The sequence below is a fragment of the Oryx dammah genome, unplaced genomic scaffold (assembly GCF_014754425.2).
Source record: "Oryx dammah isolate SB20612 unplaced genomic scaffold, SCBI_Odam_1.1 HiC_scaffold_23, whole genome shotgun sequence".
NCBI classification, from domain to species: domain Eukaryota; kingdom Metazoa; phylum Chordata; class Mammalia; order Artiodactyla; family Bovidae; genus Oryx; species Oryx dammah.
The window spans coordinates 114,716,054-114,743,884 of record NW_024070207.1 but is presented as its reverse complement, the minus strand read 5'-3'; the positions used below and the strand labels follow the sequence as shown (position 1 = coordinate 114,743,884).

Here is a 27,831-nt window from a genome sequence, read left to right as displayed (position 1 = left end):
TGGGGTAGTTGAGACTGAGAAATCAGTGCCTTTTAAAGGTCCCTGTGTCCTTCCAATGTGCAGTCTGAGAATCAATGATTTAGACTAAGGCTTCTCAAATGTGTACACTGTCCTTGTGTGGATCATGTGAAGAAGACAATTTGGATTCAATAAGTCTGGGGCTGGTCAGAGATTCAGCATTTTAACAGGTTCTCAAGTGATGTCAATGCTACTGGATGATAACTTGGAGTAACAAAGTTTTCAAAAATGGAAAGCTCCATAGAAACAAGGAATCTTATTTTTATACTCTGTATCTACCAAACACCTAGCACGGTGCCTGGCAAATACTGATGACGAGTACCTGTCAGCTGAATGGATGAACTGATGGATGGCCCAATCTCCTCTCAGACTACTATTCCACTTCTCACAATTTTCAAACATCCAAAGTGAAGTCAAGTTGAACAAGGAAGAGGAAGGTCTAGATTAGCTACACAAGAAAGCTTCATTTATATAATCAGGCTTACCTGGTGGTCTGTACTGAATTATTTGTTCATAATTGTAACAATTTAAAAAGTACCTTTCAAAGAGAGGTCACATTTTCTAAGACATTGTACATGGCCTATGTGAGTTTGGACAGGAATGTATAGTTCAGACATAGCTTGCTCTTATGTCACCCCAGCAAACTTCAAAATGATGGTTTCACCAGCTGGTCCTCTTGAAAAAGAAAAGTGCTCTCCTGGTGGTCAGCTGTCCCTACACTCCCTAGTACTGATTTCCCAGAAATTACCCAGCATGGCTGTTTTTCATGACCTTCTCTGATGACTGAAATATCATCAGAGAAAGTAAGTGCTATGTGATTTCAGTGCGGCTGTCAAGTGGGCCTCTGAGCGCCTCGAGGGGGTCTGACACTCTCAGCACCCTACCAGCAGTATGAAAAGTGCTGTTTAATATTTACTAATGAACGCCTTCTGCATGGAGCTTCAGGGGGGCTGTTGAAAGGACACTCCATGGAAGCCGAAGCCCAGGAGCACTTCGTTCTGCCTCAGCTTCTTAACACCTTCTCAAGAGATGCAATTATTCTGCATGGCTGGGATTTCTGCTCAGTATTTCCAACATCCCCTAAGTCAGTTACTCCAGCAGACTCATCAACATCACAGTCAATGAGGTAACAGGAAAAAAGAGAACCATGCCTATCTCAGTGTCAGAAGAAATGCCCAGCAGAGCATAGTTAATGAGGGAAGTCAAGGAGACCATTCCAGGGACAAGCCCACTAAAGAAGATGTCACATTTCGAGTGTTCACATCCTAGGATGGGTGAGGCTTAGGCAGTCATTCACTGTTTTATGATACTGGGAAGTAGTAACCTCTAAGAGATCGTCTACTTCCAAAAGAAAAAATCCTGACTTTTTATTGGGCAACAACTTACAGGCTTTGCTATACTTTTAACCTTTTCGTTTTACATATTGTATGACTGGTAACAAAAACTTGGATGAATAACACAAAAACAGCATTAATCAAGCTTCCTTTTAGTCATGTCAATATTAATTAAAGCAAGTCCTGATGCCTGAAAATTGTATTCAGAAATAACTGCATGCCCTTTATAAGCTATCCATACCATACCTCACATTTTTGAGCTTCTTCTTACATCTTGTCATTTGTGACTGTATAATCTCAACAACCGTGCACCGCACACTATATTATCAAAGGACTGGATTTTGCTGTCTTCCCTGCAAGAGTGTGGAGTTTCATTATGGTGGGCATGTTATTTGCAAATCAGCTCGACCTGTCAAGGCTGTTTTAGCCTCCATTCAGGGTGGGTCTAGTGTAGCACTGGGCTTCCCAGGTGACTCAGAGGTAAAGAATCCACCTGCCACACAGAAGACACGGTTTGATCCCTAGGTGGGGAAGATTCTCTGGAGAAGGAAAAGGAAACCCACTCCAATATTTTTTTTTAATGTCTTAGTTTATTAAAATAAATGTTGTACATTTTTGGCATGACCAATAATAAATGATAGTTCATATTGTACATAGGTTCTTGGTCATGAAAACTCCAGTATGCTTGCCTGCAGAACTCCATGGACAGAGGAGCCTGATGGGCTACAGTCCATAGGGTTGCAAAAAAGTCAGACACAACTTAGCAACTAAACAACAAGGGTAGCCCTATTCCTATGACTGACTTTTTGAGTTGTCAACTGGATGCCAAGTGTGATCAATGAAGTTTTCCTAGTCTGCTTGGCCAGAACTCTAACATCTCCAATTACTGATCATCTCTAGGATATCCACTCATCTCACAGCCCACCCACACCTCCCCTCCCATACTTATTTTCTGCTGGGCCTGGCGGACTCTTGCCCTACTGATGCACGCTTAGTATATGGCCAAAGATTCAAGGGACTCCTATGTATAAACCTCCAGAGCTCACTCTTTGCACAGCTCAATCTTCTGCAATTCCCTGCCCTAAAAATTTGATCCACCTCAGCAGTTGTGAGTTACAAACAGTTACAATCTCTGTTTCCTCTATCCGATGAGTCGTCTGCTCTCTGTTTGTGCTCCAGTGCCCTGTGCTACAACTTAGAAAGTTGTTGTTCTTGTTGAGTTGCTAAGTTGTGTATGAATCTTTTGTGACCCTATGGACTGTAGCCCTCCAGGCTCCCCTGTCCATGGGATTTCCCAGGCAAGAATACTGGAGTGGGTTGCCATTTCATCTTCCAGGGGATACTGCCGACCCAGGGATCCAACCTGTGTTTCTTATGTCTCCTGCATTGGCAGGTGGATTCTTTATGCTAAGCCACCAGGGAAGCCCCAATTTAGACTTAGCACTATCTTTCTTTCTTTTCCCAGGCAAAAAGCCAGGGGTTACATGGAACTCTATGCTTCGTTTCTCTGAAAGATCACATCCTTGTGCTGTGCACTGCCCAATGCCTCAAAACAGCTGATTCATGTATTTTGTCCAAGTTTAAAGTTGTCTGTGGGGGGCAGGCATGCATGCTAAGGTGCTTCAGCCATGTCTGACTCTTTGCGACCCTGTGGACTGTAGCCTGTCAGGTTCCTCTGTCCATAGGATTTCCCAGGCAAGAATACTGGAGTGAATTGCCATGCCCTCCTCCAGGGAATCTTCCTGACCCAGGGATCCAACCCACGTCTCTTATGTCTCCTGCATTGGTGGGTGGGTTCCTTACCACTAGCGCCACCTGCGAAGCCCAAAGTAGTGGAAGGGTAAATGTAATATACCCTCTACTCCATCATGGCTGCAACCAGAAGTTATATTCTCACTTGAAAATGTTGTTTCTTTAATCAGAGTGAATTTATTTTATTCTAGGTAGAACTTTAAACTCTATCTTTAAAAGTCTGAGCTATTTCAAGGTCTAATTCCCAAAAGAAGTCTAGGGAAAGAATTTCTGAAATGAAGACACATATAAGGGTTTTTAATTATCCCGGAGTTTCCTTTGCTTGTCATATATACTCTTCTCTAACAAGGAAGGTAGAATACTCCCTAAGGGAAAGTCGAGTCACTGTTAACCATTTTTATATGGAAAAGTTAAATATATACAGTAAGTTAGTGACACTCAATTTTTTCTAGGTAACAGCACATCTATAAAATGTTAATATTTTGATGACATACTGCTGGAGGCCTGACACTGTTAGAAGCCATCAACCTGGGAGAGGGTGGAGTTCCACCCTCTAAGGCCCTTTGCATCCATGCAGGAGAACTGAGACGATGTACGAGAGAAGTAACATTTGAGTCCAGATTTCACTAAGAAATAAGAGAAAAGTTGAAACCAAATCTCAGTCCCCAGAAAGAAAAGAGAGTTTTCACAGGCATTATGAGAGGCAGGCAGACAGGAATTAGGGGAGACTTTTACAGGAGACAGCCCAGAGCAGAAGCCTCAAACACCTCTGGGCTCATAGATGGTTTGCCTCTTATAAAAAGATGCTTCTATATGGAGCCCTTCAGAGAACAGCACCCAACAGAGGCTACCATACTGGCCCAACTCCAGGGTCATCGCTCACAATGGGCATCTCCTGGAACTGTGGGATGTGGCTATACAGTTAATCACAACAAATATATACAAATTGCCAACTGATTTCATTTGCAGCCTATACAATCCTAAGTCTTAGGAAATGTTTATATTTTGTCCTTTTTTTTTTCTAGCAGAATGAAAGACTTTGTACCCTCTTAATTCTGCTTCAAACATCACTAATCATGTGAAAAGTGGATGTTTGCAGAGAGGGCCTTTCTTGGCTACTTGTACTCTGGCTTTCAGAACGATCAGAGACATAACATATAAAGGCATGTGAACTAGCATTACGTCAAGTGCAGATCATCAAGGTGGCACTTTTGCATTTTTTTGTCCATTTAAATATAATTAAGCATGTGAAATTATATAACAATATGTTTTCATAGAAACTTCTCATTTTCTACTTGTTAGGTCATTTACATTGAGAGGACCACTCAATGCTAAATTTTAGAAGCTGTTTCTAATGGCACCTTCAGCTCATCCAAATGGCTAATGGCAAAATTTACCTCTCAAGGCTGTGCATCCTACAGCAGAGATTTCACTTTCACTTATGTTTAGAGAACTATATTGATTCTGCACACAAATACATGCTTTTCTTCCATTAAAAGGATAGTAGGTATAATAAAAAATCATTTTGCTTCATTACAAAGACACTGGCATTTATAAAACATATTTCATTATGTTTTAAGAGATGTTCTTAGCTCCTGCATCACCTCTAAGAGACACAAAGAAGGCTGTTAGGGTGAGGGGGGAGGAATCTTCATTTTCCAAATAAGCACCAGGAAGGAATAAGAAGTGAAGGGTATAGTCATGATCATTATGAAGGTCAAGAACACCCAAGCCAGCTGCAGCAGCTAACGGTAAATTCTTACCTTCCATCTCCCTTTTTTTTTTTAATACGACAAATGTACATTTCTTTTCTTTCTTTTAGAAAAGCTTATTCCTTGGCATAAAAATTTGTTTGGAGTCTTTTCTCTATACACAGAAAATTTAGCTTCTAGGCCTGTGCAGTGAGTGTAAAATATAATTCCCAGGTCCACTCTCAGTCCTCAGGCAACTCAGCCGAGTTCAGACCTGAGCAGTGGACTACAGCTACACTTGTCTACCACTTGGAGGTAAAGGGGGCACAGGAGTGTAGAGGTGGAGTACATGAAACAGCTCTGCTATGGGAGCTTCATGGTCTCTTGTCTTACAAAGAATATTCCCAGGAAGACTCAGAACAAAACCAAGCTCTTTGAAATTCAGGAAATTTATGTATCAAGCAATTATTTACTAAACACTGAGGCTCAGATGATCTTGGAGGGAAAACAGACTAACCAATCACATTCTCTCAACAGTACCTTTGCACACCAAGTCTGTAATTTTGCCAAACTCCAATGCATCAGTTTTTTTCTTTCATGAATTTTGCTTTTTTGTGTCCTAACAAGTCTCTTATGTTTTCATAAATAACTTTTTTATGTCTTATGTTTTCTATGCAGATCTGTGCTTCATTTTGAGTTAATTTTTGCATAATGTGTTAGATTAGGTTAGGGCTCTTTTTTTTTTTTGCCTATTGATGGTCTATTGTACTAATACCATTTCTTGAAAAGATTATCCTTTCTTAAATTTTCTTTATACCTTTGTTTAAAAATTAATTGACTATATTTTTATGGATCTGTTTCTAGACATTCTATTTCAAGGGCTAGCAAACTACCTCCCATAGGTCAAATGTGGCCTGCTACCTATTTTTGTGCACCTCTGAAACTAAGAATAGTTTTTACATTTTCAAATGGTTTTTAAAAATCAAAAGAATAGTATTTCAAAGTATATGAGAATTACAGGAAAGTAAAATTTACATGTCCATAAATAAAGTTTTATTGGTACTCATCCATGCCCATTCAACACCTATGACTGCTTTTGTATAGTTGACACAGATATTGTATAGCCCATAAAATCTAAAATATTTTCTCTCTGGCCCTTTACAGAAAAAGTTTGCCAAGACTTGGTCTAGGATGTGAGAATCCTTATCCATGCATAATCTCAGGGGTTCTCTGAATGATATTATAAAAAGATACTGTAAGGACAGAAGCTTTAAATAGAACCTCTGAAAGCCCCGAGGAGGGCAGAGAAGGAAAACACTTAATAGCCAGCTACCCATTCCAACTAGGACTAAAATATAAAAGCTTTAAGTAAAACTATTCTTAAAAGGATGAATTTTACTGCAACATGTAGTTAACTACAAAATGGGGAAATTTTAAGTTTAAAAGGTATTTATTTTTAATGACATTTTCTTAAATATCTCTATGAGTCATAAACTAAGAAAAAACATTTGTAATGTGAAAGATGACATGATAATGCCATGAATAATATGGTATTTTTATAAAAATCAACTGGAAAATTACAAAATTTTCTACTTGAGTAAGCATTTTTAAAAATGCAAACACTTATCAGATTAGCAGAGATGACAGAGAATGACAATACCAGGGGATGATAAGGACAGGGAAACATTCTCATTGGCTCCTGAGGGGAGACTAATTGGGAGATGATCTTTCAGAACATCACTTAAATGCCTTTAAAAGGCACTGAGATGGGACTTTCCTGGTGGTCCAGTGGTTAAGAATCTGCCTTCCAATGCAGGAGATGCGGGTTCCATCCCTGGTCAGGGAACAAACCATGGCAGCAGTGAAGAGCCTGTGCACTGCAATGAAGACCCAGAGCAGCCTAAAGAAAAGGCACTGAGGCAGCAATACAGCAATTCATCAGCATGAAAGAATAAGTGCTAACATTTATCCAGAACTTACTATGAGCCAGAGACTTCAAGTGCTTCGCCTCCGTTAACTCGTTTCATCTTTACAACACCAAGAGGTAGCTATTGTTATCATCTCCATTTCACAGATGTGAAAACCAAGGCACAGAGAGATTGAGTAGCCCGCCCAAGGTTACACAAGTAGTAGAAAGTGGTAGGAATGCTTACACACATGAGGATCTACAAATAAGGTGATGACTACTGGCAACATGGTGCAGAATAGGGAAAACTCAGAAATAAGCAAATGTAAAAGAGGACTATGGTCTGCCATACATTGGGATGTTAAGGAACCATTTAACCTTGCTGCCAAAGATAGGCATGATATACTGGGGACAAATGAGGCTACACAAGAGTGTATATGATATGACCTTATTTTTATTTTGAACTGTAATTGTGTGTGTGTGTGAAGTCTGGAAGAACATGGCTCAAATATTAAGAGAGATATCTGAAGGCGATGCGGCCACAGGTGATTTTGACTTGCCTTCCTATTGATCTGTCTTGTTCTCATTTATTCTCTGAGAGTAAGTATTACTTATTTAATTTTTAAGTAGAAGAGGGCATCAGAAAATGAGATGGCTAGTGGCATCATCAATGCAATGGACAGGAATCTGGGCAAACTTTGGGAGATGGTGAGGGACAGGGAGGCCTGGAGTGCTGCAGTCCATGGGGTTGCAAAGAGTTGGACACAACTGGGCAACTGAAAACCAACAACTTAACAGTACATCCCACGCTACTTTCCATCTCAGAAAAGTATATTTTAATAAAATGCAAATGTGAATGCAAAGAGCTTTGACATACTTTAAGAAGACAGAGTCTATAAAACTATAATAAATCAGTTTCATCCTAAGAAAAGTTAAATAATAGAGGGGCATTTCAGGGAAAGTACAGCCCTTAATTGCAGGGGAGTTCAATATACCAAGAGAGAACTCCCAGTCAATGGGCATTTGTCTTTTCTTCTTCCTATCATAACTTATCACAGCAATAACTGTAATTTAACTTTTTATTTCTAAAGCACTTTCAGTCACAACATTTCATTTAATCCTACAACAATAATACAAATAGAAAGGGTGGAAACAGAAAACAGAAAAAAGAGCTTCTCTAATTCCTTAAGACACCTGCAGATTTTTATGTGTGTGTTGGAGGAAAAATGTATTCCAAGATGCTGGGGAAAGGGTGACTGATGTCCTGTCACTTAAGCACAGCACTTGGGAGAGAGATGATAATTAAATTGAACAAACACAGGGTCCGTTCAGTTTTATATAATTTGAGGAAGCATGCAAAGCTGAGAGTCGGCATCAACTGCCAATTCATATGTCGATGAGAAATCTGCAATTATCGAAATTTCCAGGTGGCATTGTTTTGACTGTCTACTGGCAAGCGCAAGTCCTACTTTTACCATCTTCATCTAATTTAAAACTGTGTCTCTGTGATGGTACACAAGCTCAGAAAGAAGAGTTTTGATCAAATGTGTTTCTGGTGCCAGGAATCTTCCCAACGGTCTCAGAGTCCAGGTTACTTTTATTAGCAAAACAAAACAGCAGCAAACTGTATTCCTGGGGCTTTCTAGTGGTCTGAGGAAAAGATATATTGTGACTGCTATACCCAGTCAGGACATATGCAGTCTAACAAGACAGGCTATACCGCGAGAAATACATCTGAGGACATAAATGACTCATTTGCTGAACACTGACATTTTTCAAATGTGTGTAAACCCAGATGATCCCAGACCTATGCTTAACTTCTTCATTCACTCATAAAACACGTCCTTCTAATGGGTCTGTCAGCGTGTCATCATTTTCAGGGTGACACCTGCTAATTTACTCCTCACCCCTGAAACCACATTTAATCCTACACTTTAGCTCTGCTAAAAGCTTCAGCAGTTGAGAGAGAAAGGGTCAAGGCCAGCAATCTATATAGCTGATCAGCTTTCTTCTTCCAAGCTGAGAACCTTCCCTGAGATTTCCAAAGTCACTTTCTCATGGGGAGAGGAGCAAGGGAGTCTGGACACATTTTTCTCATGAATAAATGTTTCAACTAATGAATTAATGGAAAGGAGGCAGGAAGGGAAAATAAACATTAAAATAAACAAAGGACAGATCATAACAGAAAGACTTAGGAAGGAGCTCAGGGTGACTTTCTTTTCTTTCTCTCTTTTCCCCTTGCCCTCTCTGCTCTCTTCCTCTTTCTCTTTTTTTTCATGGTGACAGCAAGGAGAAAACTAACCAGAATCCAGAAGAAGAGAAAGAAGCGAAATGGGCTGGGCATGGGAAGAAGTGGAAGAAAGAAGTAGGAGAAGAGAGCTTCAGGCACAAAATGAAGCAACATGAGCCCTGTGCTGACCTCAATGTGTTCTCTGCACTATGATTCCATTTCTGTAGATGTGACAATGGAATCAGCAAGTCCTGAATGATTCTGACCCTAAGAGGTCATAGCCATGGATACCAAAATGTCAGAAGCAGATGGGAGAATGGTGTCATAATATTGTTTTCCTGATAAAATAATGATGATGTCATGAATTTAGAAAGAAAATCCCACAGGCACTTACCCTAGATATACCCAGCAACAACACGTGACTCAATCAGTAGACAGGAGTCACCTCAGGGAGTGACCAAGCCCCACCTACTGCAAGAACCCACAGCCCCACAGGAAACAGCAGTCCCGTCCCGCCAGCCCCCACAGTCAAGGTCAGAAGACGCCTCTGCCCTGGTGTGGCTGCTGGTGACTAGGAGTCTCTTGGGAAAGTCGCTTCCGGGCTCTGGGCCTCTCTCTGTTCCTCCTTTGTCATCAGGACAGAACACCCAGGGTGCCATCTAACTCCCAGGACTGCTGTGACCTCAGGCATTTGGGGTTCCTGGTTTGCAACATCCCCAAGAACAGGTGAAATCCCTAGAAACAGGCAAAACTCCTAAGAACAGGCAACATCCCTAGCTGGGATTTTTTTCACAGTGGTGACCTTAAACCGCTCCTACCTGTAGCTACTCTTCTGGCTTCCTTCTTTCTTGAGAGGCACACGTATCAGTTTTCTCCCCCGAACATCAATGCTGTCTGCTTCTCCTTCCCTACAACTACACTACACCGTGATTTTAGTCAATAATAGTACCTCTCTTCATATTTACCTTGATATTGTTAAATAGGCTGTATAACCATGAAGAAATGGGAGTGTCTGTTTGCCTTTAATGGGTCAAAGACACAGCCACTCAGGGGAGCTTTTTGATAAGATATACCCGAGTTCTAAAGGAGTCACGTGGGAAGCCCTTCCTCCCTGGTGAGTGGAGACCACTACTCTGGGGCCAGGAGGCTGTTGGCCAAGGGCAGGGACATCGGCCCTCTCCACAGCTGGGCTCGTTCTGCCCCAGGCAGCAGCAGCCAGGGCGCACACATCCTTCACAGCTGAGCCCCACCTGAGCCCCCCAGCTGCTCTCAGTCCTTCTCCAGGGAGCTTCTCGGGTTGGAAACCAGACCCAGAGGCTTCTGAACCCTTTCAATCATGCTCTGAGCACAAGCCAGGAAGGCAGGGATGGGGGCGGCAGGAATGCAGACGAAGGAGCTATTTTTGAGGGACTGGAAATAAAAGCTAAACACAGGTGTGTTCTGCACCCATGGAAATGTTCCCAAATCCACAAGAATTCTTTATAAATAAACTAAAAAAAACACACCACTGGAGTTGCCACATTTCATCCTGGTTTCCAGGGACACACAAATAGTTCAGGCCAGTGCACATTATTTCCGGAACTGAGGAGCGCTTACAGGCACCCACTAAAGGTGTCTGACTCATTTCCTAGCAAGCTCTATGAACTGACAACCCAGGACTGAAAATGAGGGTGATGTTTGCCCTGTGACTCCTGCCATGGCTCAGAAAAGCAGGGCAAAGATAAATCAATTTAACTGACTACAAAATGAGACTGCGGCTGGCTTTTGGGGTAAATTGAGAAACTACAGCAAAAGCCACCAACACTAAGAGAACAGCAATTCCAAACTTTCAACTCAACTCATAATGTAATAAAGAACCATATCAAAATGTAGATTAAACAAATCATGGTGAAACTATTCACTCTGCAATCTGAAAAGCAAACAGTCATCTAAATGAACTTGTGGGTGATCCCTCAACTTGGAGCAAGAGGAAGATTTTTTTATAAAGCAGGCTTGACAGACTCAGACTCCATCCTTCCCATCTTCAGCAGGCAAAGTATTTTTGGCATATTTTCTTTCCAATTCTTGCTGAAATCTCACCCATTGCAAAATTCTTTTTTTAAATATAATTTTATTTATTTATTTTTGGCTGTTCTGGGTCTTTGTTGCTGCTCAGGCTTTCTCTAGTTGCAGTGAGCATGCTCAGTCACTTCACTAGTGTCTGACTCTTTGCAACCACAAGAACTATAGCCCACCAGCTCCTCTGTCCATGGGATTTCCCAGGCAAGAATACTGGAGTGGGTTACCATTCCCTTCTCCAGAGGATCTTCCTGACCCAGGGAAGAACCTGTGTCCCCTGCATTGCAGGCAGATTTTTTTTTTTTTTAGGTAAGAAGTGGATTTATTTAGAAAGAAACACACTCCATAGACAGGGTGTGGGCCATCTTAAGGGGCAAGTGTGGCCTTGGGAGAAACACTCTACAGAGTGTGGGCTGTTGCAACAACTAAGCCCGGCAACATGACTACTGAGCCTGTGCTCTGGAGCCTGGGGAGCAGCAACTATTGAGCCCACGATTCATGGCTACTGAAGCCCACATGCCCCAGAGCCGAGCTCCACAAGAGAAGCCACCGCTATGAGAAACCCGCGCACCGCAACTAGAGAGTACTGCCACCCCTCTATGTGGAAGCCAGGTCCAGGGATCAAGTGGACAGGGAGGATGCCAAGTGCTCATTTTGCAAGTGTAGTTGTAATTATCTGTAAGCTGCTTCACAGGTCCAAACTGCTTCTTAACATTCAGCTAGGGAACTGGGGAAAGCAGTCGCAACCCTCAGGACACTGTTGAGAGCAGCCTTCCACCTCCACCTGGTTTCCTGCTTCCTACTGGGTGGATGGGACCAGGAGAGAGTCCCACTCTGACTAAAGAAGCTCTTTAGAAAACTCCACTTTCTTTTATCCAGCAGGATTTCAGGCTGGGATGAAGGAGTGAAATCACCAGGATGAATGAGTTCTCATCGTATACAATCAAATGGCAAGGATGGAATATAAGATGATGTTGAGGTAGAAACAGATGAGTTCAGACAAGAGACCATCTGCGGCAGTGTTTTCTTTTCCCCAAACCTTAGTAAATGTTATTGTACATCTGGTTTTCAACTGAAAAGAGGGTGTCCCCCTCCAAACAAAAACAGGAAAGTGACCCCCCCCTCCACATTGCAAAGAATGGCAGTTGTTTAAAACTCTGGTCGCTTCATTATCTGGGGCTGGGCGGGGGGTGGGGAACAGCTCCACCCCTTCCCCCGTGGTAATAAAACCTAATCTCTGTGCCAATTATCGGAGTATCTATCTCCTGCTTCACAGCTGCTTCATGTCTTTGGTTCAGGGTCTGATTTAAAATAGGCAATGCCCTGTGCCCAGGAATGCAGCCTGGAGGAGGCCCACAGGATAAGGGTAAGGCCGGCAAAGAGAACCTCTCTGCCTCCTCGGCTGAAAGGAACAAAAAGGGCACTGTTTTCCCTCCTCTGGGTTCCTCTGGCCACAGTCAGCACCTACAGAGGTGAATCAAATTAAGTTCACAGGAGAAAGTTTTAGAGGTGAGAAGATGGATGTTCTGGGGCCCTCAGCAAGCAGGGAACACTCTGCTGGTCCAGAAAGGTGCTTGAGGATTGCCCAGCATGCCACTTTCCATGTAGAAGGTGAGAGCGCCAAGCTGTCTCCCTAAATAATCTGACATTGGGCAAGCTACTTAAACTCTGGGGTCCTACATTCCTTGGCATCTGGGGCTTGGGCTCTTCAAACACACAGCCTCCCCAGCCATTCCTTAAAGGTCACTGTCCTTAATTAGAAGGTTATAATGGTAAATCCTACCAATCACCTATAGACACATTTGGGAGTGGGAGATGGGGGGCAGGTAACACCACATCCCTCCCCTCTCAGTGATGGCCAGAGGCAGCAGGACCCAGGGCCTGCTTCCCACCTGAACCCCCTGCCCTCGCTCCCCTTTCTCTGCCCTCTCCACCCTGTCCATGCTTTCTCAGTTCAGTTCAGTCGCTCAGTCGTGTCCAACTCTTTGCGACCCCATGAACTGCAGCATGCTAGGCCTCCCTGTCCATCACCAAAACTGCTGGAGTCTACCCAAACCCATGTCCATTGAATTGATGATGCCATCCAACCATCTCATCCTCTGTTGTCCCCTTCTCCTCCTGCCTTCAATCTTTCCCAGCATCAGGGTCTTTTCAAATGAGTCAGCTCTTCGCAGCAGGTGGCCAAAGTATTAGAGTTTCAGCTTTCTAGCCCCGCATAAATGTAAGCAGTAGTGATGATTCCCCAGTCACGCCCTTAAGCATCCTAAAGACAGCTCAGGTTTTCCTCATGGTCAACCATGATAAGAACCCTATATTTCAGGGAAAAGGCCACATATTCTGGGAATTACTTAAATAATAGATCTTTCAACCACCTTCTTGATGAGTACCACTGCATGAAAGCATAAAGTCCATGGTGCAGGCCCTGTTAAGCTGTGTCACTTCACACAGATGCAGTGATCATAAAATCATCACATCTTCTCAGCCTGAGTAAGATGGGCAAGATTCTCTCAGGCATGCTACCTGTCTTTGATCTGAACAGTAAACATTCTTTAAGCCTTATCTGCCTGTGAGGCCCAACCTTGCCTTTCTGGAACCCCTCCTTGGGTCCCTCATGACACAGAGCTTTGCAGCCATGGCCTCTGTGGAGGGTGGACTCGCCAGTCAAGCAGGCCGCTCTCCGTCCCCCAGGTTAGCCTTTCTGGGATGGGGCCACGCAAATCTGCAGCTGGCTCCAAGGCAAATGGAATCTAGCTGTGCTTCAAGTTCATTCATTCACTTGGATACATTTGGCCTAGCCTGACTGAGAGGAAAGACGCAAGATTCTTCCTTGGGAATTCAGGATCATGCAAATCATTTCAAAGGTTAAAACAAAAGCTCATACTATCCACTCAACACCTCAAAGTAGTTCAGAGTTTAGAAGATAGGAGGGAACCTTTGTTTACCTTATTGATGAGAGTGACTATATCTCCTTCTTTGATTGTCAATTCATCGTCGTTCTGTGCCTCATATGGAAATATAACTTTACAGTAATCCTTGGCTGTAAGGAGAAAAGAAAACACAACCTTTAAAATGCTGTATCTAATGAGCTGTCCCAGGAGGAGATGTTCTCTATCACATCAACTGCAGAGAAAGGCACACTTAACCGACAGGACATAACTGCTGCATAAAGAAACAAGGTTCACCCTCGGAAAACCACCCAAGATGGCTCATTTTTGGTTCATGCATTTTTTTATTCTCACTCTTTTCCCTCACAAATTAGGTGATGTCATGAAAGCCACTGACTGCTTTGCTTTTCTCAGACAGAAAAGCAAAATGGTTTCCTTGGTCTCAGAAAACAGGGGTGTCCTTTTATAGACTCTTTATTTTACACACCATTTTATATCTTCTTCAGGTGGATGCATACGTAGATATAATCTACAAAGAGCTTAAAAGCTTAAATTTTGCCCTCTCTTCTGCTCATCACTAAATCAGAAATCAAGCATATGCATACATTATAAAATGGTACTCAAAACAATGGAAAAGACTCCAGTATGGTCTGTTAAGAGACAGAAGTCGATGTAGCTGTATGTGATCACATGTCAGTCACAAATGGCCAACAAATCCTGACCAAATGTTCTTTACACACACGTGGGATGGGGGCGAACTTTTCAAATATGTTTCAAGGTCCCTCTATGGGAACCTGCCTACTCAGAAAGGGGGTTGACAGTAAGGAAACAGCTTTCACCCCAGAGAGAAAACACTAAGGCCAGTCAAAATCCATTCAAATATGCTCTGAATTACATGCTTTGGAAAGTCTGCTGCTGCTGCTGCTGCTAAGTCGCTTCAGTCGTGTCCGACTCTGTGCGACCCCACAGACGGCAGCCCACCAGGCTCTGCCATCCCTGGGATTCTCCAGGCAAGAACACTGGAGTGGGTTGCCATCTACCTGATACTAAAACCTTCACTATTTCCACAGAAGCACCTGTTTAGAAGACAGTGAAAATATTTGTAAGGTACTGGGGAAATTAAGACTTTGAAAAGAGGTTTAAAGACTCAGGACAGAAGGTAGAAAGAAAAATTCGAAAGAATTAGCACCTACTGGGTATTTATTATTCTGCAGCAAAGTCAACAACCACAATGACTCTGAATGGCTTTAGATATTTCCCAAGGATTAGGCCAGTTCCTACAGATTACAACCTAGAGGTATATAAGTAAGTATCCATTATCCCTGGTACAATTTACATCACTAAATTGTGGGGATTTTTTTTTATTATGGTTAATATCATATCAAAGAGAGTGATATATAAAATTAAGGCAATAAAACATCTATAATACAGACACACTGGTCTAGGTTTGGGATATGACAGAGAGTAGGGAGGGGACAAGGGAGGAAGGGAGAGAGGGAAAGAGGGGGACTAACTTTGTTGACAGATGTTTTTGCTTCCCATTCAATGACTTGAAGATAGCAGTTATATCCCCTAGCCTAGGGCAGGAACCCTTCTGTCTTAGGAAGTTGATGGCTTTTGCTCCTTAACTCACCCTAAGAGGCACTAGTTCTAAATCCCATCACTATCAATCCACCCAAATATTCCTAAACCCACATGGTTCCAGCTCTCTTAAATTAGCTATAGCAAACCTCCAAAATTCTGAATGGACCCAAATGTTCTAAAGGGAGGGGGGAAAGTTAAGCATCTTTAAATTGGATAATGACAGCTCCTTACCAATTTTCCTATTGACTGTGTTAGTGAAATATGACTACCCCACCTCAAAACTTGCAACAACACTGAAATAAATGGAGTATTATTAGAGAACTGCCCTGCAGAGTCTTTGCTTTAAGAATAATTTGTTGGATCAAAATCATGGAAACGTTTTACACAGAAGATAAGACATCTGTGGCCAACAAAGAAAAGGAAAAAGTCATGTTTCTATTCCTTTCTACCTATCAAAAATAGTCAATTAAGTGTGGTAGACATTGTTGGTTAACTTCCTGGTCACTGTTCCCCATCCCCCTCCCAGTTCATAGAATCCTAATTTGCTCAGGCATTATTTTCAGGAATAGGGAACCCTCCCACAGCCCTGGGGATGAGTAAAGTATGTCTAGGCAAATAATAGTTTTATAACCATTTTTATATTGAAATACAGTTAATTTATAATGCTGTGTTTGTTTCAGGTGAACAAAGTGATTCAGTTATGCACACACACGTATAGTATTCTTTTTCAGATTCTTTTCCCACACAATTTATTACAAGACATTGAACATGTTTCCTGTGTTATAACAGTAGGTCTTTGTTGTTCATTTTATATATAGTAGTGTATATGTTAACACCAAACTCCTAATTTATCTTCCTCCACTTCCCACTATCCCATTTGGTATTTGTATATTTATTTTCTCTGTCTGTGAGTCCACTTCTGTTTGGTCAATAAGTTCATTTGTATCAATTTTTTAGATTCCAAATATAAGTGATATCATATGATATTTGTTTTTGTCTCATTTACTTAATAATCTCTAGGTCCATCCATGTTGCTGCAAATGGCATTATTTCATTTGTTCTATGGCTGAGTAATATTCCATTGTATACATGTACCACATCTTCTTTATCCATTCCTCTGTTGATGGACGTGTAGGTTGCTTCCATGCCCTGGCTACTGTAAATAGTGCTGCAATGAACACTGGGGTGCATGTATCCTCCTGAATTATGATTTTCTCTGGATATATGCCCAAGAATGACATTACTGGATCATATGGTAGCTCTACTGCTAGTTTTTTAAGGAACTTCCATACTGTTTTCCATAGTGGCTGTACCAATTTGCATTCCCACGAACAGTGTAGAAGTGTCCCCTTTTCTCCACATTCTCTCCAGCACTGTTTGTAGACTTTTTAATGATGGCCATTCTGACTGGTGTGAGGTGATGCCATATTATAGTTTTGATTTGCATTTCTCTAATAATCAGCCACATTGAGCATATTTTCATATGTCTGTTGGCCATCTGTGTATCTTTTTTGGGAAAATGTCAATTTAGGTCTCTTTAGGCAAATAATATTTATTTCACTCCCCTTTGTGGGTGATTGGTTGAGAAGTGTGCATGTGATCCACTTCTAGCCAATGAGATGTGAGAAGAAATGTTCTGGGGTGGGGAGAGGCAATTAGATTTTGTTCCCAGATTTTAAAAAAAAAAGATACATGAGAAAAATAGTTACCCTGGCCTTTTTGCATTTAACACTGTTTCACCCTTGTTGGAAGACAGTACACCGTTTTGTCCTGCCACAGTCACATTTCAACTATGAAAGGAAAGCCAAGAAAATCAAACAGGAAGTGACCTTGAGCCTTGACACTGTTGAGATGTCTGTCAAATTATTCAACTTCAGGGGACCTGTCCTTGGATTTCTTGTTATCTGACTTAATAAAATATCACTGCTTATCATCACTTTGTGGTGAGGTAGGTATTTATCACTCAAAGCAGAAGGCTCCCTGACATGAAGGAACTCAGAAGAAAGAGGACACTTTCAATAACCTCTTCTGAAACACTTCACTATAATCTGCCTCCCCCACCCCAAACCTTCTTCCTATGTATCTTTCTCATCCCTTCTCCCACCCTCCCCCACCAACTCTTCCCTTGTTACCTTAGGACCTGGCCTCATAATAGGTCAGTAAATGACTATGAAATTGACTTATAACCAACAGAAGTGAGAAAACATTTTTATAAGAAAGTACTAATATGCTTTTAAAATGTTTCATGAGGCCATTTCATTTTATGGTCAGTTTCCTTATGAGCTAAAGGAGGGTAGGTGTTCCTCTGTCATTTTTTAAAAAACAGCTTTAATGATGTATGATTTATATATCGTAAAATTCACACATGTAAGTTGTACAGTTTGAAGAGTTTTAATAAATTTATAGAGTTGGGTGGCCATCACTGCAATGCAGTTTTAGAACACTTTCAACATGTAACTATGCTGTTTTATATGTAAAGCCTTAGGCGCAAAATGATCTGCTGCTGCTACTGCTGCTAAGTTGCTTCAGTCGTGTCCGACTCTGTGCGATCCCATAGACGGCAGCCCACCAGGCTCCCCCATCTCTGGGATTCTCTAGGCAAGAATACTGGAGTGGGTTGCCAAATGATCTAGAAAGCACCAATTTTAGATAAAAGAAGGAGGTGATAGTGCCAGTGGCTACCGTTAAATACCTCTCTTGGTAAAGCAGGTTCCCACACGATACCTTACCCATCTTTGTATCTCTAGAACCTGACATAGCTCCCATTCAGTGTTTCTTGATGATTTCTCTAGCAACACCTATAAAGTAGAGGACTATGGGATAGCAAAGCGGGAAGAGAGGATTCTGTGCTAGAAGTCAGGATGGTCAAGACTGGGTTTGGCCCCAACCAGTCCTTCCCAAGCACACAACTTGAGGCAATCATGCTGTTGCTCTGGACCTCACGTCCTCAGGTGTGAAAGAGAGGCTGGCCCAGGAGGACCAAGAGGAGGGTTTGGCTAACTTTAGCAGGACTCTTAGAGCCAATTTAAGCTTATTCTAGAACTCTAATATAAAACAAATAAAAACAGAACTATCTGGTTAAATTAGAGAGTGAGGCTTGTCCATCTTCTCCCCAGATCCTCAGAAATATCTCAGTGAAATAATGGAGGCATCAAGGAACACACTGGGCTACACATAAGTCCCAGCTGCCTCTGACCGTTCAGGGCTCCGGTCATGAGCACTGTAACTCACAACACTCCTGACCAAACATGACAACTACTTACCTCACATTTTAAGTTATTATGATATATTTGAAAATAAGAATTTTTTTTTTTACTTCTGAGGCATTTGGGCCCTAACTCAGCAGTATTGGGAAATAAGAACCTTAGGCTGGTTTGGCTATATCAATGGTTTTAAGATATTCAAAAGTAAATTCAAATACAAAATAATATATTAACTGAGACTATGATTTTGATTTTCTAGTCTGTGGAATAAAAATGTTTCCTACTTTAATTCAAATATTTACTAAGTCACCACCATGTAAAAGATGGGCTTCCCTGGTAGCTAAGTGGTAAAGAATCTGCCTGACAATGCAGGAGACACAAGAGATGCAGGTTTGATCTGATCCCGGGGTTGGGAAGATCTCCTGGAGAAGAAAATGGCAATCCACTCCAATATTCTTGCCTGGAGAATCCCATGAACGGAGGAGCCTGGCAGGCTACAGTCTATGGGGCAACAAAAGAATTTGACACCACTTAGTGACTAAACAACAACATAAAAAAGTTACTGTCAGTTCTTGGGCTTGTGATATACAGGTCAGTCCAACCACCCTCACACAGAAGTCCAACCTAATACACAAATAAGCGTCAACTCACTATGACAGAATATTGTCACGGTGTTTCAGAGAAAGGCAAGATCATATTCAGGAGAGAGTTCACAAAAGAGCAGGCATTTGATAGGTCTTGAAAGAAGGGTATAATTCCAAATCCCTTTTGAACATGGGAAGATTATAAATTTTAAATGAGTAGCAGACAGAGATGGAGAGTAAAGGACTGAAATTAATTTTTGGAGGCAGGGATTTTCCATCTATTCATCAATTAGATGGATTTAATTAGTCCAAGATCAAATAGGAATGAATACACACATGCACATCAAGAAATAAAGACATGATTTATCCAGTGATTAAGATGATTGTGTCTCTGTTTTTTCTTACGAAGATTTAAAAATATTAATAAATTACCATAAGACTGAAACCTTAAGTCAGTTTTTAAGCCTTTTTTTGTCTCAGAGTCCTTTAAGAATCTGATAAAAAGCAATGACTCTTCCCAGAAAAGAAAAAAAAAAAACACAGATACATTCAAAGGTGCCGAGAAAATGTGTTATACAATATCTGGTATACAGTATCAGAAGGGTCAAGGACCCTGAAACAAAAATTGCCCACTTCCCAATCAAGAGCCCCTTATAAGTGATGATTGGCATTGCAATTTCAAGAAACACCAATAAGTCCAGTCATAATTCACATCCCTTTCAAAAAAAGCCCCCCAAATTTCTAGAAATTTACATGAGATTAAAAACAGATTGTTCAAGGAATTTAATTCACATGACCACACCCATGACACCCTTCAACTGCCTTTATAGTCTATTTGTACAAAAAGCAACAAACTTAAGAAAATACCCTCACCTTAAAAAAAAAAAAAAGCAGAGAAACAGAATAAACATATCAACAAAGAAAACATATACACACAGCAAGAAAGTAACATTAAATTTAGGACAATTCTTTGAGCTCAACTTAGGACAGGAAGATCAAAACTTCATGTGTCACAAAGTCTGGTCGGAAGCCTTCTAGAACTTTCAGCAGAGATGTAAAGTATCAGGCCATGCCTAGAACCAGAGATTTTCTTTTCTTCTGAGGACACCAGAACAAAAATATCAAGCTCAGTGGTGTCTACTTTTGCCAACATCAAAATCTGAAAATTCTTTCATTAAACTGACGAATATTATCTGAGACACTACTGGTTCATAATCCCTTATTCAGAAGCCCTGGCGACAGAATTTTTCAGATTTTAGAAAGGAAATACATTGCACATACCATATAATATGTAACATCCCCAGCTGGGATCTGGGGCTATGCTCAAGCATCATATACATTAAAAATTTTCAGCCAATGGATGCTTCGTCACCCCAAATGGGATGAATGAGCTAGTGGTAAAGAACTGGCCTGCCAGTGCAGAAGACTTAGGAGACAGGGGTTTGATCCCTGGGTTGGGAAGATCCCCTGGAGGAGGGTATGGCAACCCACTCCAGTATTCTTGCCTGGAGAATCCCATGGACAGAGGAGCCTGGCAGGCTATATAGTCCAGGGGGTCGCAGAGCTGGACACTACTGAAGTGACTTAACACATACTCACATTCACATTAGCCCAGAACAAGTTTTATCACCCAAGGAGTGATAAAGCCTTCTAGTTTTCGGGAGTGTTTTGTACTTTGGAATTGCAATAAGGGTTTGACTTCTATCATGTTCTGGGGAAAACTGAAATAAGACTAGTTATCTGATTCTCAAGGAGTTTATCATTAAGAAGAGGAAATAAAGCATGTATATGCAGAGCTCTGGACAAGGCAACAGGGAGGAGAGTCAGAGTGATGTGTTTGGATTAAAGCCTTAGAAACTCGGAAATGGGGAAATCACTTCCTAAAGCAGAAACCTGGGGTCCCTTCCTAGCAGAGGAAAATAGCACTGGCCCTGCCTGGACAATGTTCCAGGCCTTTGACTAGAGTGGGGCGGGGTGTTTCCCAACCATTCTTGATGACAAGAAGCAGATAACTAGTCTTATTTCACTTATTCTCTTTAACACTCATGGGAGGGGTGGGATGAATACATTTATTCAAAAAATACTGAGTGTCCAGCATGTGCCTGGTGGCAGAAGATACAGCGGTGCCTCCTGGGGCATAAGATAGTCCACACCAGCGGTTCGCAACTGGGTTGACTTGGCTTCCCATAAGACACCAACAAAGCCCCTAGATGCTTATGGCTGTCACAGTGTGGGGGGAGGTGGTAACTGACATCTGGGAAGCTGCTCAATACAGTACAATGGACACAGGACAGCCCCCAGCAAAGTCTGATGTGGTCTAAATGTTCACAGGGCCCAGGTGGAGAAAACCAGGTCTATATCTAAACTCGGGGAAATGAAACACAGCGTCTTTGCCACTACATTGTCAACTCTGGCCCAGTGCTTTCTGTCACGAAAAAGTTGACCCCTCTGGTATTGCATGTTGATGGGAATATGACTTTCAAATTATTTCATCTATATGAACTATGCCACTTTGTACTCTCTTACTTTGAAAAGAAAAAAAAAAATCAAAATGTGACAGGCAAAGGAAGCCTTTCTGTTCTCTAATATGGAGCAGACAGTGGCTCCTCTCAATGACCCCTTCTCCTGCTCAGGTGAGGAGAAACTCTGAGTCTTTGGGAGGAAGGAAATCCACTAGGACAGCAGAACGAGAGTTCATTTTGTATTCTAAGAGGACTGCATTTGAAATCCAGGTCATCTGCAGCATGGGTAGGCTGGGCACCCTTGCAGAAAGACCCCCCACTCTGAATCTGTGTTGGGAGCATTTGTTGAAAGGTGCTTTCCTAGGGTGAACAATGACCCCTGAGACACTGAGCCTGAGGGCTTTAGGACACATCAGGTGTGGGAAAAGCTAAAGGGCTGGGTAGGGCACACATTCCAGTGTTCTTGCCTGGAGAATCCCAGGGACGGGGGAGCCTGGTGGGCTGCCATCTATGGGGTCGGACATGACTGAAGTGACTTAGCAGCAGCAGGACACACATTTCATATCAAATGTGCCCAAATTTCCAGGCCCAAGAGTGAGTGAGCTTTGGAGAAGATAAATGAGCAAAAACACCTATCCTGACAAAAAAGATGAAGAGTTCAGAGGTACGGCTGGGCGAAGGCAAAAGGAGAAGAGGGTGGCAGAGGGTGAGGTTAGATAGCATCACTGACTCAATGGACGTGAATCTGAGCAAACTCCAGGAGCTAGTGAAGGACAGAGGAGCCTGGCATGCTGCAGTCCGTGGGATCACAAAGAGCTAGAAACAGTTTAGTGAATCAACAACAACAACAACAACAAGGCTGGGAAAAATCCCAACGTAAGGGGAGGTGACCCTTTTTTCTCCTAATCAAACATGTAGCGAGAAAGTGAAAATTAGCTCAGACTGAGAAAGTAAAAATCTGCAAATGCGGATACAAATGCAGATACAGCCAGCTGCAACATGAACTGGAAATAGTATTCCTTCCAAGCACACATGCTACAGCTGCAAAGGGTCCAAGAAGCCCCTTCTCTGAGAGAGTGACTACTGCTTTCTTATTCCCTGAGAAAGTCTGTCCTCTAAGACCACAGGTGATCAGAAACTTTGCTTTTATGTATCGTATTAGTAATAATGACGTGTTCCACCCTTTGTTGAAGGAAACAAGTCACTGTGACACAGAAAAGAAGCCTGGAATCCCCACACCAGCGCAGGGCCTCCTGTAAGGGGTACTGGACACAGCCCTGCTCATGGATCATTGGTTCCCAAAGATACAGGACCTGGGTTCAGCTCACAGACCAGCTGTGATGTGGCCCCACTTACACAGCCCTGTTTTGCTTGGAACGTATCAAAACCCTGCTGCTTCATCTAAATTTCGCTCACTTCTGCCTCTCCTCCAAATCTGTAACTGCTAGTTTTTGTTTGGTGCAATGCTCCACAGGGCTCCTGGGCAGTCCCTGTGTTGCAATGAGCCCAGAAACGTGACCTTGTCAAACTAGCGTAAACCAGGAGCTCTTGGGCTGGCTGGGTATTGGCAGAGGCTAGAAAGAACAAGGATCTGTCAAGTCCCACAGAGCAACACTGCTGACCCCCTAGGAATCTGAAATAAGCTTGAGGGTCAACAAATATGTTCTTTCCCTCCCAGTGACTGTGAACTTGGGAAAGGAGACTTGTGGCTACTACACTGCTTTGGCAAGACTCTGTTAGGTACAGAGCCTGGTAAATTGAAATCATTTCTAATTCTCCATCTGCTCCACCACCATTGTTGCCAGTGTCCACTGAGTCCATGGCACTTTCCTGGACTGGATGGTGGGGGTGGTGGGTAGAAGACACCGCCCCCACCATGAGGGATCAATGATAGCCACAAGGCACTACATGTCACCGTCACAGGGAACAATGCCTAAGAAGCAAGTCAAGGGACAAAGTGATCAGAAAGGTGGTGCAAGTGTCCAGTGATAATGTGAGGGGAGGATAAGCAGACAAAGTTTAGCCTTTGATCCCCAGGCATCGTTTATTTAGAAGCCTGACCTGCCTTTGTACACATTCTGTCAAGGACTATTTTTTCTCTAACCTACCTGTTCAACTGGTCCTCTGAATCTCTAAGACTGAACTGTTTGTTCAAGAAGATGCTAAAGAACTCTTTCTTCAGGCTATTTTTCTATCCCACAGAGGCCACAAATCTGCATCAATTGTAGTCAGAAAGAGGGGAGCTCCAGATGTGGTGAGCTGGAGGCACCTCAGGGCACTACATTTATGAATATTTAGACAGCTTTTCTCTTGTTACAAAAATTATGGCAATCTGTTCGACAGCATGCATTTCTGATGAATTTCAATATCATAAAAAGCTTTATTGGGGGTGGGGAGATGATGTTAGTTGTTTAAATAAATCCTGATCAGCTGAGTTTCACTTCTCTCAGAAGATACCAATCTACACTGAATATTTTTTGAATCATCATAATGCTTATTCGTGACGTGAGCTTGTATCCAGTTGGCAAAAAAGACTACTTGGGTTCTTCAGTAAGATGTTACCAAAAAACCCAAAGAAACCTTTTCAAAAATATTTATCTATTTATTTGGCTGCACCCAGTCTTAGGTTGTGGCACATGAACTCTTTGTTGTGGCACGTGCGATCTAGTTCCCTAACCAGGGACTGAACCCCGGCCCCCTGCACTGGGAGCTCAGAGTCTTCGCCACTGGACCACTGGGGAAGTCCCCTGAACAAACTTTTTGGCCAACCCAGTATCTGAACGCGCTAAGGAGACAGCTATGTTGAAAGGCACATCTCTCCTCTGTACTGCTGGGCAAGTTGTTATGGGTGTGTCTTCCAAACGGAAGGAAGGAGGCTGTGTTCTTCCCCAAGTTTAGGGTCATTTCGAAAAGTGGGTCAGCCCTCTGTGTCCTTCCACCTGAACTTGGGTACTACATCAAAATTCAGAAGCAGCAAAATGTTCCAAATGGAGGGGGCTACCTGGTGGACTAGGAGCCCTCGTGGAAATCATGGGAGAACCATTACCCCAGAATTTGCTCTTTACAATGGAAGCCAGAAAGTATGTGAGGGGTGAGATTAAACTGCAGCAATCTTGCTCTGGCTCCATGAAAACATGGCTGTCAATAAAAACCTCTCCAGGCTTCACTGAGAGTGACCACTCTTCCCAACCACTTACACACAGACTTATCTCTGGCATCTGTGCCAAATGACATCCTCTCATATTCCAACTCAATTGTTCACATCTTTCTTTTGCCTCTCCCAAGGGCTGTTCAATTCTTGGAATGCAGAAAGCTTTCACTATGAATTATAAAGCTTTTGGAACTGAATCAGATAGTGAAGATGCTGGGAGAGACCTGAAGGCTTCTCTTGAGCACAACCCTCTGACTTCAGAGACAATGCAGACAATGAAGAGCAAGACCAGAGAAACAAAATTATTTGCCCATGGTCACACAGCTAGCTAAGAAGAAAGCTAATCCCGGAAACTGTGCTTCCTGACTCTCAGCAGAACACCCCCGCCACCATGTAAAACCACTCGTTATTAACAACTCAGCCCCACTCTGGGATGCATCTAGTGATAGATGTCATTAATAGACACTTGTAGGGCTGAAAGAGGCATGGGCTAGAGTCAGGATTCTCCCACGTGCTCAAGGGAGCTGAGCATCCTGAACTGTGTTAAAATCCAGGCCCAGGAAGCCCACCTTAGATCCCAGAATCACTTTCAAACTACACTGTCTGATATGGTGGCCCCTGGGCAAGTGTGGCTTCTGATAATCAACACGTGGCTAAGCCAAGATGAGATGTGGCATACATGGAAAATACACGCTGGATTCTGAAGATTCAGATGAAAAGAGAATTAAAATACCTCATTTAATAATTGTTTATGGGTTACACTTGTTGAAATGATAATACTTGGGATATATTGAGCTAAATAAAATATATTTAAATTGAGTTCACTTAATTCTTTTTTTAACCTGTTTCTTTTCTTGTTTTATTCTTTTTTTCTTTCTTAATGTGGCTACCAGAAAATGTAAAATCTTGTATGTGGCTCATATAGTATTCCTATTGGTCAGTACTTCTCTAAAACTCCTTCCACACCCACCACCTAACCCTGCCAAAAAAGACTTGAGTCTCCTGCCTGCAGACATTACTGAGGACAAAAAGATCTATCAAGGATATGCTCTTATTCTAGTGTGAGTTCTTGAGGCCTGAGGATGAGTCACTTAAGCATGTCCTGCAGACTGTCCTATTTTGTATCACAGTCTTACAAGTGACACTCAGATTCCCCCAGCTCTGCCTCCCCCAAACCAACTCACAAGTCACCCTAGCTTCTATTTACTCTGCAGAGAGAGGAACAATCTATAAGGCATTTTTTTTTCACGTCTATTGAAACGCTTTTCCATTAAAAAAATTCTCTGTTTCTCAGATTCTTATTTCTGCAAACATGACTGAGGTTGGTGAAGGCCACTGGTTGTCACCTGTCACAAGGACAGCCTGTCCCAGGGACCCCATTCCAATTACCTTTGAGGCTTAATGTGTCTTCCCCTCTTCCTGCCCATCCTCCACTCCAGCCATTCCAGCAAAGTTGCCTAATAACTTGGATCACTGATAAACTTGTCAATGGCCAGAACTACAAAATGAGCAGTTGAATGGAAGGATGGGCTACTGTCCAACAGCAGAAAACATTATGGAAATAGTTTAACTTTGAATTCATGTAAAGAAAAAGTTTCAGGATGCTCTTCAAGAATCTTGAAGGTTTTAGTGTTTAAATGGAGATTTAGCATTAGCATTCCAGCACCCGGGAATTTGTTGGAAAAGCACAATTTCAGTCTCCACCCCAGACCTGCTGCTTCAGAAATTCTGGAGGTGTGACCCAGCTCTCTGGGGCACAATCAAGTTGGGGAGCTACTGGATTAAAGCATTAGTCTAGTGAGCTTCCTGCCTCTTAAAGAGAGTCTGATTGTATCATTAACACCTTGAAGGCATGTCGACCTCATCTGAACCTGAACCATTAAGACAGCTGCACCTATAACACCCATGAATGTATTTATCTAAAACACTATTTGGGGCTTGGCAGTCCCATAAATTCATTTTTTATGTCTAAGGCAGTAACATTTACTTGCTCTCAAAACTACTGTTTTGCACTGAAAAAGGAGTTCCTGGTATATTTTCTGCAACTAAAAGAATACACTTGTACTTGCTCTTATATTAATCATAATCACATATGTATGATAGAGCCTCTCTCAATCTTTGGATTTCCAAACTAGATTAGTAGTCTGTCTACATTATCCTCATAAGGAAATCTGAAGCTGGAAAAAAAATAAGTGAAATCCCTAGAAGGAACTGCAGTATTTATTTCTGACTAGAGCATGTTCAGAACATTCCAGTTATTGGAAGAATGACTAAAGGAATTGGAGGGCTGCCAGACTTAGCAAATACAAACACAGGATGCCCAGTTACATTTGAATTTCGTATAAATAACCAATATTGCATGGGACATACTAAAGACAAAAAATTGTTCATTGTTTATCTGAAATTCAAATATAACTGGGCATCCCTGTATTTTCTCTGACAACTCTAGGATGGGGAGCACTGACCACTGGGAAGGTTGGGGTGGGGCAATTATCCTCAAATACTTAAAAGACTGTCAGGAGAAAAATGGGCTAAAATCAATATAGACCCAGACACTAGAACTGATGGGTAAAAATGACAGGAAGAGCATATCTGGCTCGACAGAAGACAGACACTTGTAACTACAGGAATACAAGCAGAGCTGTGCTGAGGAGTCAAGATTTGGGAGTGTCTGTTGAGTGGTTAGGCTAAAACATAAAGCCTCTCTGACTTGAAGGCCTATGAATCTCGACACTGCTTGAATTGCCATTTTCTAAAACCTTCCTGACTCCTCCACTATGCAGATGGATCCAAGTATACATGGATAAGCCCTTGGCTCTTCATGCAGGTGAGAAACAAATGGCAGGAAAGCATCTTCTTCCATTGAGGAGTTCTGAATTGAACTCGTGCCCACCCTACTGGTAGAACACAATGAAACCTATCTGGGTGCATTTTTTCCCTAATGTGCTATTAAAAAAGCTATTAAGATTATAT

At 42.1% G+C, this 27,831-nt stretch overlaps 1 protein-coding gene across 4 annotated transcripts in view; it reads right to left on the bottom strand.

Moving 5' to 3' along the window:
- SH3KBP1 (SH3 domain containing kinase binding protein 1) overlaps window positions 1-27,831 on the bottom strand; it is a 331,078-nt gene that overhangs the window by 70,622 nt on the left and 232,625 nt on the right. For all 4 annotated transcript variants that reach the window (XM_040266529.1, XM_040266527.1, XM_040266528.1 and 1 more), the window contains one exon: window positions 13,932-14,026. In XM_040266529.1, the coding sequence (XP_040122463.1) occupies window positions 13,932-14,026 (95 nt within the window). The remainder of the gene's footprint in view (window positions 1-13,931; window positions 14,027-27,831) is intronic.